This window comes from Malaya genurostris, chromosome 1, assembly GCF_030247185.1.
Source record: "Malaya genurostris strain Urasoe2022 chromosome 1, Malgen_1.1, whole genome shotgun sequence".
Classification (NCBI taxonomy): Eukaryota; Metazoa; Arthropoda; class Insecta; order Diptera; family Culicidae; genus Malaya; species Malaya genurostris.
This window is the reverse complement of record NC_080570.1, coordinates 145,244,887-145,263,660: the sequence shown is the minus strand read 5'-3', so window position 1 is coordinate 145,263,660 and position 18,774 is coordinate 145,244,887. Positions and strand designations below refer to the sequence as shown.

The window sequence follows — 18,774 nt, the reverse complement described above, 5'->3', positions numbered from 1 at the left end:
AACCTGGATTGTGACCCAGAATTCTGGACCTGGATTGTTGATCAGAATTCTGGATCTGAATTCTGAGTTTGAGCCTCGTCTCTGGGGCTGAATTTTGAGCCTGGATTTTTTACCTGGATTTTGGACCTGGATCTAGATTTCATAGCTGGATGTGAATTTAAGATCGCGATTCTAGACCTGGTCATTATTTACAATAGATAAATACCAATTTTGGCGAATTTGCGCTTTCGGGTACCTTAGTTTTGCTCACTAAAATTTACCTCGGCCACCATTTTCTGGTACAAATGTTGTGTAGATTCAAGTACAGATAATTTTTCGCGCTTCATACAGATTTTTGGAAAAATGACCTGGCAACACTGCACTCAACCTGGACTTAAAGACTGCGATTCTAGGTTTGGATTCTGGGCCATAATTTTGGACCCGGAATTTGAATTTGGACCTGATTTTTGGATCTGAATTTTGGACCTGGATCCTGTACTTGGATTCTTAATCTTTGTTCAGTAACATTTGTACCTTTATTCTTGATCAGTCTCGGATATCTGGAACTGAACCTCAATCTTTGTCCGTGAATTCAGTACTGGTTTTTTGATCTTGATTCTGAACCATTATTCGGGTCCAGTATCTAAAATTTGGACCTGGACTCTTAATTTGGATTGTACACCTGGATTCTTGACCTGGTTTGAAAATCTGGAGCTGAACCTGAATCTTAGTCCTATGTTCTGACCCTGAATTTAGGACCAGATGTGGGTTCTGGACCTAGATTGTGGACTTAATGCAGCGTCAGAATAATGAATTTGGATTCTGCATCTTGTATTTAGATCTTGAACCTGAGCCACAGTTTTGAACCTGGATTCTGAACGTAGATCTAGATTCCAGCCCTTGATAGTAATTTTGGACCAAGATTCTAGACCTGAACATGGTTCTGGATTCTGGATCTGAATTCAAGACCGACTATTTTAGCCTTGATCTTAATTCTGGACCTAATGGATCTAAATTCTGAAGCTGGATTATAGACCTGGATTCTGCACCAGTACTTAAAATCAGGATCTAGATTCTGATCTAGAATTTTGAACCTCGATTCTGGATCTTGATTCGAGATCTGAATGCTGGACCTGATTTCTAGATCTAAACTTCACCTGAATTCTGCACCTGGATTCTAGACCTAAGTTTAATACTTGGATTCTGAGACATTTTTTACAACTATTATAAATTTCTGCTTTCGGACTTCTGTAGTTATATCAAATTCAATAATAATTGTGATACAAACGTTTCAAAATCTGTTACGATTCGGTTCCTGCTAGAGTCTTTTTTGTTATGATTTTTGTTATTTTAACCGCTTACCAGCCAAAAATATTTCTGAATTTGTTACAAAATATCTCTGAAATAAATTTCTCCAGTTGTTATAATTCTGTTATTACCATCTGATCGGAAAGACACTTGTACCAACGTTTTTTCCAATCCTCGAAACAGTTGTTAAAGTCAATTTCCAGAAGTCTATCAATGCGCGTAACGATTCACGTTTGATGTCTGCAATTGCCTCAAAACGGTTTCCTCGGAGCAGTCGTTTGAGTTTGTTGAATAACCAGAAGTGACACGAGGCTAAATAAGGCGAATATGGTGGTTGCGGAACGATATTGGCTGAGTTCACGATGAATCAATGCAGTATGCGACGGTGCATTATCGTGGTGAAAAAAACCAAGATGGTAACTCATCATGTTATGTTAACTATTTGAAAATTGGGTTTTTTTCTCGGAAGCTCTCGCGGTGAAAAGCTTAATTTTTTTTTCTCACCAGGCAAAACTAGTTTACGTAGTTCTCCTTTGATAAATATAAATTTCCTTAGATATCCGTAGAAAAAATCCAATTTCCGTAGATTTTGTCTACGGGTTACCAGAAGACGGGTGAATGTTTTGCGTCATTTTGGGTTTGACAGTCGTCATTGAGTCGGTCCTGGCATCCGTCTGGTGCCTGCGGTTGCCAAGCCAACCAAAACGCCGTGCGGGGATCATTCGAATCATTCAATGATTGAGTTGAACAATAATCGATCGATTGCATTAATCAAGTAAGTGAACACACCACTGCGCACAATTTCGTGGAATGTTAGATGTGGCGTCGAACTAATTAATGTAATGTTCGGTAGAACGATCATGTTATTCAGCGAACTCGGTAGTCAAAAGATCGTTAAAAATCACTCACTGGAATAACCATACCGTTCTTACGATGCTCGAGCTTTCGTTGTTTATGTGTTTACTTCGCGTAATTTTTGTCGACATGACATTCGTCCAGGCTGCACCTAACCCACCGATGCAGCGCAAGAGCAACGATAAACCGCAACCGTCGTTCGGTGATTAATTACTCACGCTCGAAAACAGCATGGTATGGAGGCTCACATTCAGAACCGTTACTCAAACTAAATGTCTGCTAAATCCCATCGGTTTTCAACGATCCATTCGTTGCAGTTCCATAGGCGGCCAAATATTTTTAAATCTGCAAGGCCACTGATGTTACGGACGAATGGTCACAGCCATCTAACTAAGTTGACCCGGTAGGTATTTGGCATCAAACAAATTTATTTAATAACTACTGAGTATCCAACTCATTCTTCACCGGTCCGTTACTGATGCTGCCGACCGAGTGAAAAACATGTTTTCGGAGTAAGCTCACAGGACAACGGTCGCCCGAGCGTGAAGGCAAACAACCATTTTAGATCTAGGCTCCTTATGGTATGTTGATTGTCGAGCCATGCGTTTTAATTTGCTAGTCAATGGGCAATCAGTTGGTGGTTTTTCAGTTACGCAACTTGCCGCCAGTGGTCGCAGTGCATCGTTCAATGCACATATATTTAATGACGATTTTCTTAGAAGGCAGGTGGCTGTTCTAAGAACGATCGTATGATAGATAGCCAAACTGGATGCAGAAATGGCAGTGGAGTCCAAAATAAAAACAAATCTGCTGTCGGTGTAAACGTTTCATGAAGTAATAAATTTCTCTTCTTCTAATATTGTAATTCACACTGACAAAATGCAGCAAAAAAAGCGAAGCTGTCATTCATTGTAACTAGAGAAATTTACCTATTTAAACTAACAAAAAGCTCAACTCAATTTGAAAAGTCTGCCATTTTGATGATTACCTATTAAAAAACTTCCATAACCTGCAAAAAAACTACAAAACTGAAAAGTCTACCTAAAAAAAGAAATCGCCAAATTTACGTATAAATCTGCAAACCTGGCATCTGTAGTTCTGACGTTCATTATTTCGCCTTCTGTAGCGATTCCGTCGCATGCTAAGTCCAACTGAAAACCGCAATATTGTTAAAGTAAAAGTGCAACTGCTCTGATCTGACAGTTCTCCGACACCTGCAAACAGCGCAAATGCCAGATTTTTCTCGCTTCGCCAGACACTCAAACTGACCAGATCTTCTGCCAGATTTTCCAAATTTTCCCAGATTTTCCTAGATACGATACGTTGGGAGACCTTTTTTTATTTTTTTTTTTTGCTTACTGAAAGTGAAGCCCGGCAAAAATTTCCTTGTATATAGTAGACCCAGACAAATTCAGATAAATTTTTGAGTTTTGGCCTGCAAACGACAACACAAACATATGGATCTAGGACAGGACCAGACAACTGGCTTCTCTTCTTATTCCGGTTGCTCCCTGCTGTAAATAATAAATGCCTACATACTTAAATTTTTTAGCTGAGTCTCGGCAAAAAAATGCCGAGATTCGCACAGCCGAGTAATCAGCAATCATCTCGGCAAAAATAAAATTACTGAGCGTCTTGGCATCCTAAAATTTGACAAACGTCAAATATTGCCGAAATCGTCAGCATAAGATTTACTGTTTGCTCAGTGAAACGTTCACTGAATATTCGGCAATCCAATAAAACGAAAAAATTAAAAAAATAAATTACCGATTCATCAGTAATTTAAAATCTAGTCAATTAATTTTGTTTGTATTTTCTCAACATTATAAACACGCCATTCAAGATAAAAAATTCATTTTATTAACACTTAAAGGAGGCTTACAAATTTGTTGCCAGTAGTGCTTAAAGCCTACCTGAAAACATGTAGCATAAATAAAAAGCGGCGTTTCCAGATGCGGCCACCTTGAGTCGAGCTGGAAATATGAAAATAAAAATATATATTGATTTTTGGCTTACAAAAATGTTCAATATTTAATGATGCATATACGGTATTGTTCAAAAAATAAACTTACTTTGATCTATTGAATTATTCCATGCATTGGGTTATTTTTTCGCATATCCCCCAAAGTTTTGTCTCGAGGAAGCTTTGAGCCCCGTGTTGGGTGTTTTTCCCTTATAATCGCGAGTGCTCTGATAAAATCGCTTTTTTTAAAGCGAAACATGTCACTATATTTATTCAATATTTTTACTTGCAAGTGGTTCCACGCTTCTTCGAAGATTATCCATTTTTGCACTCGAGATTTTCATTAGAAAATAATCGCACAATGCGAAGCGAAAATGTAACGCGGCAATAAATGACAGCTGTCGTGCTGAATCTCGGCAACAGCTAGCGCATATTCCGAAATCTCGGCAAACGTCTCTGCTGATGTCGGCATATCTGTTGTTTACTGATAAATTCAGCAAGCAATTATGCCAAATTTCGGCAAAGTCAAGCATTTTACCGAAATATCAGTGAATGCATTTAACGAAGCTCAGAAACATGCGTATTGATTACTGAGCAATCAGCAAATTTTCGTGTTGCTGATCAGTTTCGGCATTTTATTATGCCGAGCTCAAGAAATGGTTTTAAGTGTGTAAATAAATGAAAACACTTAGACAAATGTTATATCGGTCAAAAATATAGCTCTGGATTCATTTTGATCAGATGTTTGTTTTGAAAAAAACGTTTAGTTGAAATAGATTAATAAAATTTTACTAAAACACTCAATTTTGGGTAATTAATTTTTGCAGCTTTATTAACTAAAGTATTCAACATATTCTATTTGAGAAAAATAATAACATACAGAAGTATCCAAAGATTCGGTGCTATTCTCAACCAACATAATCAATATTCTCGTCCATATCACACTTCGTGATTTCAGGCTTTCTCTTTGTATCATCCAGTGATTGTTAAATGTACTCGTATACTTTCCGCATTGACAGGACTTAAAAACAAATTGAACTTAAATCCTATTGAAATTAATAATTTTGAAAAGATGACCCGAAAAATAAAATATCCAATATCAAGCTACATTGTTACCGACGATACTGACAACACTTTTTCTACCACCCTGCAGTAATATTGATTTCAACAACTTGTACTTGCTAATGTCAATTTCAACCAATCACGAGCTGGTCCGAAATTGGTCCTAAAAGTGGATTAACAATTGTCAGGTCCTGTCCTAGATATGGATTCGTTTTTCCTTTGATTCTTTTATTCTCGCTGTTAATTTTGTAAGTAGGGTTACCAGTTATGCAGATATTTAAGAACTCTCTAACACCCTTGCATGTGCCTGGTAATCACCCCCAGACACCTGGCAGCGTCCGCCAGAATGTTTTGCCGGAATGCTAGCAGAATTTCGAAGACATTGTCAGGTGGGTTTTTCTATATTCTGCACCGTTTCCAAGAAAATTTTATTTGAAACGGGAAAATAGCAAAAATCCTACACACTGAATTCTTATTTTGATGTTCGGTAATTTTTTTTACAGTTTTGATCTGTAAAAGGAAATTTAGTAAAAATTAGTGCTTTTTTTCGGAAAATGCAGACTGCAGCTAAAATGGACAATATTTTGGACTTACTTGCGGATGAAGAAGTAAAGAAGCTGTTCAGTAAGTATATTTATAATATTTTCAAAGTTTTCTCATTTTTAGCAAAGTACGAAAATGTCTGACGAGTGTATCACTTGCTTTTTTTGTCGTAAACCTGTTCCGGGATACGTGGAAGGGCTCGTACGGCACATTACGTGGCACATAAAACGTAACCATTTTTTACCGGATGCCTCATTTTATGATTGTACTTTCCCTCGCTGTCGAATGCGTTATCAGCATATGGGATCCTTGAAAAGACATATAAAAGAAACACATCCTCTCGTTGGCAAAAAATCAAAAAAGTCAACTAGTATTACTAGCATTGATATTAATCAGTTGGATAATAGTGTGCGAGATTTTAATCCAATCATTGAAAGCAAAAATGAGCTTGCCTCACGTACTTTAGTTGAAATTAAGAAGATCATTGCCATAAGTGTTTGTCGAATGACGGCAAATGTTGAAATACCCCACAACAAAGTACAAGAGTCTGTACTGATCTGCGAAAATATTGTCAATCTTGTCACAAGCTATCTTGAAGAACAAACTATATCGTTTTTAAAAAGATGCAAAATTGATACTTATTCAGAATCTACAGTCGAATTTCTGAATGAATTTAAAATGCCTGACTTATTTGAAAATGTTCGTTCGTATAAGAGACAACAGTTATTCCTAAAATCGTTGGCTATAAATGTTCCTCAACCATCTGCTAAGTGCGTAGGAAGTCGAGATGTTATTCGTTGTGTTGACGGTGTCAATAAAACTGTTCGCGTCAACGAGACATTCATGTATATGCCCATAATCCAAACATTGAAACTTTTATTTAGAAATCCGGTAACCAGATCTCTTCTATCAAAAGAGGCTAGTTTTAACCAATCCACACCATGTGTTAGAGAATACAGTTCATCGTGCACGGGCCGGTCTTACGAACAGAACGAATATTTCAAAAAATATCCGCATTCCATACGACTATCTTTGTATCAAGACGACGTAGAAATTGGAAATGCGCTTAGTTCAAGGGCAGGAAAGAACAAAATTTCAAACTTTTGCATAAAAATTCAAAATTTTCCTCCGCAATGGAACTCATCTCCAAAAACTATTTTCCCGACTATTTATGCTCTGTCAAGTCAAGTTAAAAAATATGGTTACAGCAAAATATTACAACCATTGATTACGGATCTTAAAATGCTTGAAAAGGGAGTAAAAATATATTACGGAGCAGAAGAATTCGAGTTGCGAGCATCAGTTACTGTGTTTTGTGGAGATACATTAGCAGCACATGACGTGTTCGGTCTTCTTGGTCCTGGAGCAAAATATTTCTGTAGAATCTGCACGATTCCTTGTCAAGTATTTCAAGAAAATCCATTTGCGGAATTCCCTTATCGAACAGTGGAATGGTACAATGAAAAATTACAAGCCGTTAGACATGGTGATATAAAACCATCAGATTGCGGACTAAAAACTACTGGGTGTATCCTAAACGATCTAGAAAACTTCCATATTACACAAAATCATGCCTTGGATACAATGCATGATTTGGCTGAAGGAGTAATTCCTCTTACTATTCAATTAACTTTGAGTTATTTGTACAAACAAAAAGATTTACAGTTTACTAAAGAAACTATCAATAATCGCATCGCATACTTTCATTACGGATACGCTGATCGTAAAAATCGGCCTTCACCAAATATTTCAGATGACATGCTTTCTACTGCTCATAAACACAAATTGAGACAAACTGCCTCTCAAAATTTTTTACTGCTGCGAGCATTCCCGTTTTTATTTGGAGATATGATACCTAAAGACTGCAAACACATAATTATGATAGGTCACCTTATAAATATTACCCGTATATTATTATCGCCAGTTGTATCCGAAAACATGCTGATTTGGCTTAATGAACATATCCGTTTATTCCAAAATATTTTCTTTTCAATGTTTGATAAACGCATAAACAAATTGCATCATATGAATCACTACGAGGAATGCATTCGCCAGTGCGGTAGCATGAAACAATTTAATTGTCTGCTTTTTGAACAAAAAAATAAACCATTAAAAAACAAGCAGGCACGTGTCGTAATTATAAAAACATTTGCAAAAGCTTGGCAGAACGACAAAGTTTTCGGACAGTGTTGGACATTCTTGATAATCCTCTTAAAAACAACATTGTTTATAAATCTGGACCGATTATGACCAAGGACAAAACACTTTCAGGTTCTCATTTAGGAGAAAATGCACAACTGATTTACACACCTTCTTCAATAATGCTAAACGGTGTGGAGTTTCGCAAGAACTTAGTGGTTGCATTAAAGAGTCACAGAAATGAGCCGTTCCCAACGTATGGTGTAATCAAAGAACTTGTTAATTCGAACGATGGTCATTTCTTCCTGTTAAGATTATGCGACACGATTTTATACGACGATTTTTTCCAATCATATGAAGTCCACGTAACTACGGCAGATACATTAGTTAATATAAATGCAGTTTTTCAACATACTACCTTTGCAATTTGGAAACCTTTTGGACAATCTAATAAATACATATCACGGCGCTACTACAACAGAGATTATTGAAATCATAATTGTCGCCACCTATAATTGAAAACTTTATTAGATATTCGTAGAAATTCAATGTTTACCCATAACAATTTCAAAAAATATTTTAATGTGACATATCGATTTGACATAATTTGCAGCGCAGGAATTCCTAGAATACGATTATGTTAGATTACTCAGTTACAGGTAAAATACCTAGTGTTTTATATAAAAAGGTCTTATCCACAACGTCACGACATGACTTGTTATTTTATTTCTTGGGTGTTAAATAAAAGGTGCATCTTATTAAAACATATTTTTCGTTATAGTTGATGAAGGAATCACTGATTTCGATACGTTCATGGAATTGAATGAGGCAGATTTTGTCCGGCTACGTTTAAAAACAAAAATTATTAAAAGTATTCAGCGCATTCAAAAGGAATTAAAAAGTAATTCGATAGTAGAGGAGTTGGAGATAAATAAACAAATATCCGATTTTGAAGAAAAAGAACAAACCGGAAATACTGAAAGTGACGGAGACAATGGAACAAATTCGATTGACGAACCATATAGAGACATTTTTTTAGAAGAGGTGAGTTAGTTTTAAAAATGAAATTAATGATTTAATATGTGTGCACTTAATATTTCACGAGGATTACTCTGTTGCATTAATAAATCGATCTAAATCTTAATCAGTACATGTGCATAGAATACAGGCAATTGTGTAGGAGCTACACGTTTTGAGTAAAGAAACAAATTGTTTTATTGGATAATATTTTTAGAGTATGTAGCGTGTTGAAATTATTTTCATTCACGATGTAGAATGTACTGGTGACTACCTATGTCTATTTTGATTGTGCTTGTAATTTTCTCACAATATTAAATATGATTCAGTGTCTCACTTCCGAAAAAAAACAACCACAATAACACATAGACAAATGTGATTGCCTGATTATCAGTACATCGTGATCTTCACAGTCAATCCATTACTTACAACCGATAATGTATAATCCGCATTCTGGTTGCAGGAAATTAATATCGACAAAATATTCAAGCGAACTCGAGCAGGCAAAGATATTATAGAGATTTTAAAAGAAGGTGCGAAGCCTTCAGACGGCTGTTTGAAGTCCATAAACAACATTCTTTGCGAATTTCTAAAATCAACATATGGCCTGTAAGTACTCACAAAATATATATTAGTATATTAGTAATGGCTTTCATTGACATAGGCGTCCATCTTCATACCACAAGAATATGTTGGCAATGTCCCTGGTGAAATCGTATCCTGTATTAGCATCTTCTAATGATTCTGTCCCACAAGCACTGTGGTTTCATCCCCATGCAAGAGGACTAAATAAACATTCAGGCAGGCTGCATTATCATATGGAGTACCTGGTACGTAAATCTAATGAACGACTCATCCATCGGAAGAAAAAAGTATCTACTTCAGAAAACGTTGACTTAACATGTATGATAAATACAGCATCCGAAGATCAAATAGAGCAAATGGTTAGTATACATATTGTTTTAAAATTTGAAATATAGTTTTTACATAGTATGACAATTTTAGGGAAGCGAATTAAAATTCATCTGTCCAGAACCAGCAACAAAAGAACGAGTTGAGGAACTTTGGATGGCTATACGTTCCAAGATCGGCAGAATATACGTAAGACCGATAACCTGTTATCTTATTTAAAAGACTATCCGGCTGCATCAGCATTTAATGGGAAGTTGGTAATATACTTCGTACCGATTAACTAAATAACGTTGAGCCTGTACCACAGACAAACACTAATATTAAGGACTATGCGTGTGTTTGTTCATGAATAGTTTACAATAACAATCGCGGTATTTTATTGAAATATGAGAAATGTTTTTATTGAAATATGAGAAATGTTCAACGTTGGTGTTCAGAGTATAAGGTGCTGGTCTCACCAACTAGTATGAATTTTCTGTCAATTTGTCTGTGGTAGTTTTAATCGTTTATGTGGCTGTAATAATTTGTAAATGGATTTTCTCCGTTTCAGATCACCACAGAGTTCGATCTTCTCAATCCAGGATGTTTAAATTTTGGGGAAAAGTTTCAGTCTGTTCAGTGCCAAATTGTCACAGAATTTAATGAATGTTTCCGACACATCACTAACGGTAAATAAATTGTATCGAAAAACGTATATTCAAATTAATATGAATATTTTCTATACAGATTTCTTGAGGGCTCTAGCTATAATTCGGATGAAAAATCCGAGTCGCGGAGCAAAACGATTGCGTGTATCCGGCGCTGCCAACGATAATTCTCTCCAGGGCATCTTAGAATGGTGTCAGGTAATATAATACAGTATAGAATTTCATCGAAAATAACAATATTTTTTATACATCACAGGATGACATCCTTCCGCAATCATATGACGTACCCACATTGCACATTAAAGGAGACATGTTTGCGGACATCTCTGAAGCATTTATAATCTGGAGAAACTGGAACCTGAAAATAAGTGGCGACTATCAATATTTATTCAAGATACTGGTTGAGTGCTACAGTGTGGCGAAAGTCGACTGTCGTCCTTCGGATAAAAATTTTTTTATATTTATATATTCGCTCATGGGCATTGCTGCCTTAACAACGACGGGAGAAAATTTTATGCGTAGTCTTAAATAATGCATTCAAAAATCATTAAACTTATCATATCACCGAATAAACCTGTATATTATTTTTCGCTGATCCTTTTTAATTTCTTAGTATTTGGAATACTACAGATTAAGTAATATAGAAGAATTTAGAAAATTCAATTTTTACGTTTTGTTTTGCAAATTTTACCGAACTTCGGTATTAGGTGATGAATAAGTCAGTAGATTTTGACAGTTCGTTGTGGCGATCCAGTTTACCAATCACTCAGTAAATTTAAATTTTACTGAACTGTTTACTGACTGTTCAGCTGTTTGAAAGTCAGTAAATTTTTACCGACACCCGTAAAAAAAGTATAGTGTGTACCACTTTACGGTACTGTCCTCAGCCCCTAATAATCAAAATAATCGAATTAAAATTAAGGTTTTTGATTTGAAATAAACATAAAACATGTTTTGGTGAATGCATTTCTTTATTATATATTAATGCTTAAAAACAATTTATTGAGCTTTAATGACAAAACACGAAATATCTCATGTTGAACGAAAAATCGAATCCATTGTTGACGTATTACCACAGACTAACAGACATGACAGTATGAGTAAATTCTTATAAAAATAATTTTTCGTGATGCACTAGTTCCACTTATATTGTACTGCGCGAACTATTTACTATCTGTATACCCCTTGTGTTATGTAAAAGTTCTTTTACTAGTTGGTTTCCCCTCGTTTGTCAACACCGATCAGCTGCTTGCCGGGATGCCTGATTTCATCAAATATTTGAAAATGAATCGTCACAATAAATTATTGGACTACGTTGATAATATATTTAACTTTTTCGCGATGTTGGGAAGGTAACCATTTATTTGACACACCGTTGTTCATCTAGACTATTTTTTATTGTGTTGGTAGTTTTCACCTGAAATTACGTGGCGGCAGACCAGAAGCAAGTAAATATTGTAACAAAACGGGTTCGATTTTTTATTGCGTTGGAGGATGAGAAGTAGGCACAATTATGTATATAGTTTTGACAATATGTATTAAATGAAATTCGCATGGACGTAACATATACAAATCAATACATTACAGGTAATTCTGTATGAATGGCAACTCTGTTGGTAAATGAAAAAAAATAAACACAGTCTAGATGACAGACAGAATTTTTTGATAGGGTAACGTGGCGCCATCATGACACATGTGAATACTGTCCCAAATAAAGGAATATTCGAAATGACCGTTAAAATGATTGAAGAATCTAATTTGAGTGTCCTGTCTGTTCGTCTGTGGTATTACCGGATCTTTTGGAAACCGGAAAAAGTCAGGTTTGGATAGAAATGCTTAATGCCATCACAGTGTGGAACACAACAGTTCATTCTTCTCGTAAAACTAAACACACTTTCGAGTTTACACTAATTTAACAAATCTTTTTTGGTTACACTTTAATTCACTAAAAAGAAAAACGGCTTGATGCCTATTTTAATTCCAAAGTCCTGCCACTATAAACATTTATTACCAATGAGATTGAAAAGAAAGTGAAACGTTCTCCGAAAATTTTCATTTTCATTGGTGAGCTAAAATTATACATTTTAATAAATTTGTTTGCTGATATTCTTTATACTTGGCATCATTGCTCGCGTACCCTGCAAAAGTTTTTTCTTTTCACAATGTGCAGGTGGCAACATCAAAATCAGCCAATGAGAAACTGGTCCATTTTGGAACAAAAGCAGCCCCCCCAGATGTCAGGTCTTGTCTTAGGCCTGAACCGATGCCGTGTTTTGTTTTAAACTAATCGATTGAAATTTATTCGATTATCTGGGTTATTAATCGATTACCCAATTATTCATTCGATTATTATCGTGGGATTTTTTTAATTGTTTGATTAGCTCAATAATAGAATACTAGTATCAAGCTAATCGATTAAATATTACTCGATTATCAGAGTTATTAATCGATTGCTCGATTAATCGATCGGTATTACGACATCCCTAAACACAAGTTATCTTGGTTTACTCTTGATCCTTAAACAGTTTATAACAGAAGAAGTATCAGCTGCAGGCCCGTGCGCAGGGGGAGGTTTTGGGGGTTTTAACCCCCCCCCCATGAAAATTTTTTTTTAAATTAAGTTTCATGAACAATGGAGTATTTATTATATTAAAGTGCAAATAACTTGACAATTCATATTTTTTTATAAATTTCTTATCAATTTTAAACTGACATAATTTCAACGATTTTGTAACGCATTTTTCTCCTAATGAAAAACAAAAAAAAAACATTTGCTTTCTGTCCCAATTCGAGTCCACCAGTTGTTAAGAGGATGTCGAATAAAACAAGTTTTTTGTTTGCATTCGTAAATGAGTTGTGTGTAATCAAATTTTATCAAAACATTTCCCACTCACTCAAACCTCCTGATCCTATTATGTAATCGGTACCTTTCATCCGTGTTTATCGTTCACATACGCACGACGTTTCCATGGCAATCGTCGCCAGTCGTGGAATGGCTGATAATTTCTCCGGCCGATAGGATCGGATCGAGCTCTCCGCGCTATAACCAACCTGTCAGTCGGCAGCGAAATATTAAGCAATATTATTAATACTTGGAAAAAGCCTATAATCGATCGCGTCTCTTGCGGTCAGCATGCCATACCTTCGTACTACTGTCTGTATCTGCGTATATATAATAGCGATCGTTGAGGTGCTCTCGGTATACTACGTTTCCATATTGGAATTTCGTTGACATACATATTCGGAGTTCAATCTGTGCGCTGTCCGATGTCCGACGGTTCATCACAGATCGTGCGAAGCTAATCATGCCTTGGATCTGTTCAGCCCGGACATGACTTCAAGGGATGTATCTGGTGTTCTGTGACCGGTCGGTGTCACTCGGACCAGCGTTGAATGACCATGCTAATCGATAGGGTAAATTACTTTGCACAATATCTCGATGCGCAAAGTGTGTGTTGCGTTGTTACATGCAGGAATGAAGCGACCGCCTGGCGGATGACGGATCGGTGCTAACAAGCATTTGTCGTGCGACGATGGAGTTATTTAACGAAGTAGCTTCTGTTTGGTGGCGATGGGCATCAAGAAAATCTCACGAGAATCAATGCTTCACTTTCAATCTTCACCGCTATCGGATGGAAGCCTCAAGGCCTCACGCAACACTTCTTAAAACCACTAACAATTCGCGTTAGCTCGTTGGCATTTGTAACAATAACCTAGTTTTTCTCCTTTATTATCACGCTGTTCAAAACCCTCTAGCTTGGCTCGTTATAATTATACCATTACAATTTCTTTGCTGGCGATTTTTCACCCATCATTTCGTATTTCGATAACCAAGCCGGTGCTGCCAGATGCTACTGTTGATTATGTATTATGTGAACAAACGAAACGGCACACGACGTGGTGGTGTGGTGGAACTTCCTTTCTCTGACTCTGATCGGAGTGCGCGCAAGGAATTTCACCGTGCAAAAATGCTCTATGCGCTTCTGCATGCCAATGACGGCGCAGCTGCCCTTTTACCATAATCTACCGGAGTGAAGCGTGTGGGTGTACTTTCCATCATAATCATATAACTTTGCATGCAACTAACTAGAAAAAGAATGGCAGTTTCTTCCGCCATGATCCGTCTCGGTGGTGACGTGATATTTTCTCATGTGAAATCTTAGAGCATGTTTACCTTGTCTTTGACAAGCTGGTAGTTCTGCTTACCAGAATACTCTATAACTAGTCGACTGTCAGAAGTTAAACTCATTCGAGAAAAGATTCACAGCTTAAGAGCGTCATTTTGAACATTCTTCTTTGTTTGTTTATTGTTTATTGGAGCAGGGAAAAACCCTCTTGAGTTGACCAACTATTAGTACTTACTCAAAAGGGCGCAAAACCTCCTCATCTTTTAGTACCAACAGATAATACAAAATCCAAATGATACACTTTTACTTAAAACTAATACGAGCTATACTTTACATACAAACATTAACTACATTACACTTAAGCAAAATTAAATTACATACGAAGGTTCTTAAATACATTCAATAATAGATCAAGTTTTAAAAAAAGCAATAAATAAACGTTTGAGAGTGACACGAGATAGATTAAAATCAAATATTGTATAGCACCGATTAAATATGCGAGCCATACTAGACAGGGGTTCATTCTTCGCGTAATTTGTTCTAGAAAACTAGATGACGAGGAAAGAGTTGCTCCGGAGAGTTCTGCGTCGGATGTTTATATCCATTTGATCAAGAAGATCAGGACAGTCTATATGACCAAGTATCAAATCGGAAATAAACATTGCTTTAGAGACGTTGCGTCGATCGCTAAGTAGCTCAAGTCCAATTAGGTTACATCTGTGTTCATATCTAGGAAGATTATAAGGGTCTCTCCAAGGCAGCTGACGTAGAGCAAATCGGACAAATTTATGCTGCACAGCTTCGATTCGTTGTACTCCATTACGGTAATAAGGTGATCAGACTACTGCCGAGAACTCAAGTACAGAGCGAACCAGGGCAATATATAATGCTTTTAAGCAGTGGATGTATTTGAACGACTTCGTCATTCGGAAGATAAAACCGAGTTGCTTGGATGCCTTTGAGACGATGTACTTAAATGCTCACAAAAAGTTAATTTGTTATCAAGTATGACACCAAGATCTTTGATGCAGCTTACTCTATGTAGCTCAACACCGAGAAGCGAATAGTTGAACATTATTGAATTTCGTTTACGGTTAAAGTTTATTATGGAACATTTTGATGCGTTCAGTACCATTCTGTTGACCTGACACCAGTTTCCGAAAATATCAAGTTGTTCCTGAAGAAACTTAGCATCGTTTTGGCAGGACACGTTGAAGAATAATTTGAAATCGTCTGCGTATGAGAGCTTAGAGCATTTCAACGAGAGATTGACGTCATTAATGTAAATTAGAAACAGAAGAGGTCCTAGGTGACTTCCTTGTGGTACGCCAGATGTGATAGCAAAGGATTGAGAAGTGATGTCTCCGATTTTTACCGACATTTCGCGGCCAATAAGGTACGACTTTTTCCAGTCAAGGAACCTTCCCTGGAAACCGATGCGCTCAAGTTTTGCTAGTGCAATTCTATGATTAATCTTGTCAAATGCAGCTGATAAATCAGTATAAATAGCATCTATTTGATGACTTAATTTTTGGCAACGTGCCTTCGGAAATGTGATCACCATTTCATAATAAAATTTTCAGATGTTTGATATAACCCCAAATGATTCAAAATTATAATTTTCTGAAATCTATAACATAACAGAGTTTTAAAAAGGAAAACTCATGACACGTCTTTGCCTTTTTCGTACCCGCGGCGACGGCGAATCAAGCATTCAGTTCCAGATTTAAGTTTCAAATGGTGGAAGAATATTCTGCTTTTCCTGCGTTATACATTCAAGGGAAATGACATCAATAATGTCAAGTATCGAAGTAACGGTTCTTTCCAGAGCCTCTACCATTTTTCGCAAAGATTTCTATAGTCTTCCCTTGGCATTAGCAAATCGACATTTTGCATACTGGCTTTGTACTCCGTTCACACTTCGCAGTTCACACAGTGCTCGCTCTGGTGAGAAAAATTACGGCGAGATTTCTTTTGACCACCGTTTGCGGTGAGAGTTTCGCTACAAATAAGGGCAATTACATTGAGCTACTGCGGTCGTTTGCTATAGAGAACAATACAACGAAAAGCGAACAACGAAGAAGAAAACTCTTCAAAATCAGCCCTGTAAATGTTTTCAAAAGAGTTATAAGAATTGTTCAACTGTTGGAATACGCAAATCGGTAGTGAAAATAATCAATTCAATTAACCGTTCTCAGTGCGAACTCCGCATCATACGAGCGCAAAAATAAAATCAACATTCAGCTGTTTTGCGTACGAGAAAAATGCACCAAACAGTGTTCACTATTGGAGAAAATTCCACAATTCAGCCCTTCTGAAAGTCAGAAAAGAATTTCGTGTAGCACATGATAGTTGCTTCCGTTGAAATATGCAAATCGGAAGAAAAAAAAATTATTTTAGTGCACCGTTCGCAATGCGAGCTTTGCAGCAAACGAGTACAAATGAAAGTTTGCGTTGTCACTACCACATTCAAACAGGTTTTTTCAAAGTTATAGCTTATAAACATTCATATAAAAAATGGCGCACCCTGTGTTGTGTTTCAAATGTAGCCCATCGGAAACTGCAATTTGTTGTCTTTGACGTGAATACGTCTTTCTTTACTATGGGGCGCCTTTTCAAAATTCGCCTTGTGGAATAATTGGTAGAACTTAATCGTGAATATCTAGAGTTTTACTGAACGAAGCAACAACTGAGGAAAACTCATCACGCTTGCTTGCTTTTCTCGTACCCGAGCCGACGGTTTTAAGGTAATCAAAGACATATAGGTTCTTATTTTATATTGGAAGATTATAAACGGTACGAGAACTGAATTAAGAACCTGAATTCTGAACTTAATTTCAGGTTCCGAATTTAGTTTCCGATTTCAATTTCAAAAATTATTTACATATTACGGGTTCAGAATCATGACAATGACTTCGGGGAACTGAATCCTAATTATAATTTTAGGACTGATTTCTTGACTTTATTTTGGAACTGAATTTAGTTCCATGATTTATGTTCGGGATTCGAATCCAGAATTCTTATTCAGGATATCATCCATGAGATTCATGATCAAAATTCAGGATATGAATTTTAAATCTGGATTCTAAACTAAATCTGGAAACTAAATATTAAAACTGAACTCCGAACCTGAGTTCTAGAACTAACTTCAAAACCAGATTTTTATGCCTGAATTTAGTTCCAGAATTTAATTCATAAATTCAGTTTCAGTTCTCATTTCCAGAATTCAGAATCTAAATGCTGAAACGAAATTCGGAATATGGATTCTGGAGCTAGATGTTGGAACCGAATTCAGTTCCTTTATTACAGTTCCTAATTCATGTTTAGAATTCAGTTCTAGAACGCCATTCGAAACCTGAAAATGAGTTCAGTCTCATAATTCTAGAACTAAATTTATGATTTGAATTTTCTTTTATCTAGATTCCGAACTTGAATTTTGCAACTGAACTAGAATTCGGTTCTAGAACTCAGTCCTGGTCATCAGGTTCAGGTTTACTGATTTTTCGGCAAAATGCATATTTGGAAAAATCTTGTGCTCAACATCAGTGATTAGCAATTATCCCGAAATCAGCAAATGTGTTTATCGATTTTTTTTAAATATGTGCGAGATTTTGCCGAAATTCGGCTCGACAACTGTCATTTAAGTTTAACACGTTCGATTGGTACTACGCTTTTAGTTTCTGACGAAATATTTCGGAGAAAATGGAAATAATCAAAACTGAAGACGTGAGAATCAACGATCTATTCAGTAAGTACAATAACTACAAATTATTGTTGATTATTTATAGAAAGCTTTTTTCAGATCCTGCTTTCACTGTCAGGAAATCACTATAGGATATGTCGAAGAACTTGAACGATACGTCAACCAACATATTCGTCAATCGGCGTTTAGTCCGAATTGCATATTTTACAATTGTACGTCCTCGAAACATAAGTAATGTGTTGCATATTTGGAATATTTCTACGGATATCTAAGGAAATTGGTATTTTCATACGGAAAATTACGGAAACTGTTTGCCTAGCGACCAGAACAAAAGTACGCTCCCTGCTTTGCACCACTGGAGTTCACGAAGAAAATGTCAAAGAAATGACACTACAACTATCTGGCATCGCTGCTTCTTTCACCTAGTCCACTACCACTTTTCAACTATTTACACTGATAGGCAAAATAAAGCACCCACCATATTGTTATGTTTTATCATTACCCTAGAAAGGAACAATT

The 18,774-nt window shown here is 36.4% G+C and overlaps 1 protein-coding gene across 1 annotated transcript; it reads left to right on the top strand.

The window, feature by feature from the left end:
* Window positions 1-8,511: 8,511 nt before the first annotated feature.
* On the top strand, window positions 8,512-9,971 carry LOC131428365 (uncharacterized). Its single transcript, XM_058592279.1, has 4 exons — window positions 8,512-8,893; window positions 9,330-9,475; window positions 9,531-9,810; window positions 9,900-9,971. Exons 1-4 carry the CDS (start codon window positions 8,663-8,665, stop codon window positions 9,969-9,971), a joined length of 729 nt encoding a protein of 242 aa, XP_058448262.1. The 5' UTR covers window positions 8,512-8,662.
* Window positions 9,972-18,774: the final 8,803 nt, after the last annotated feature.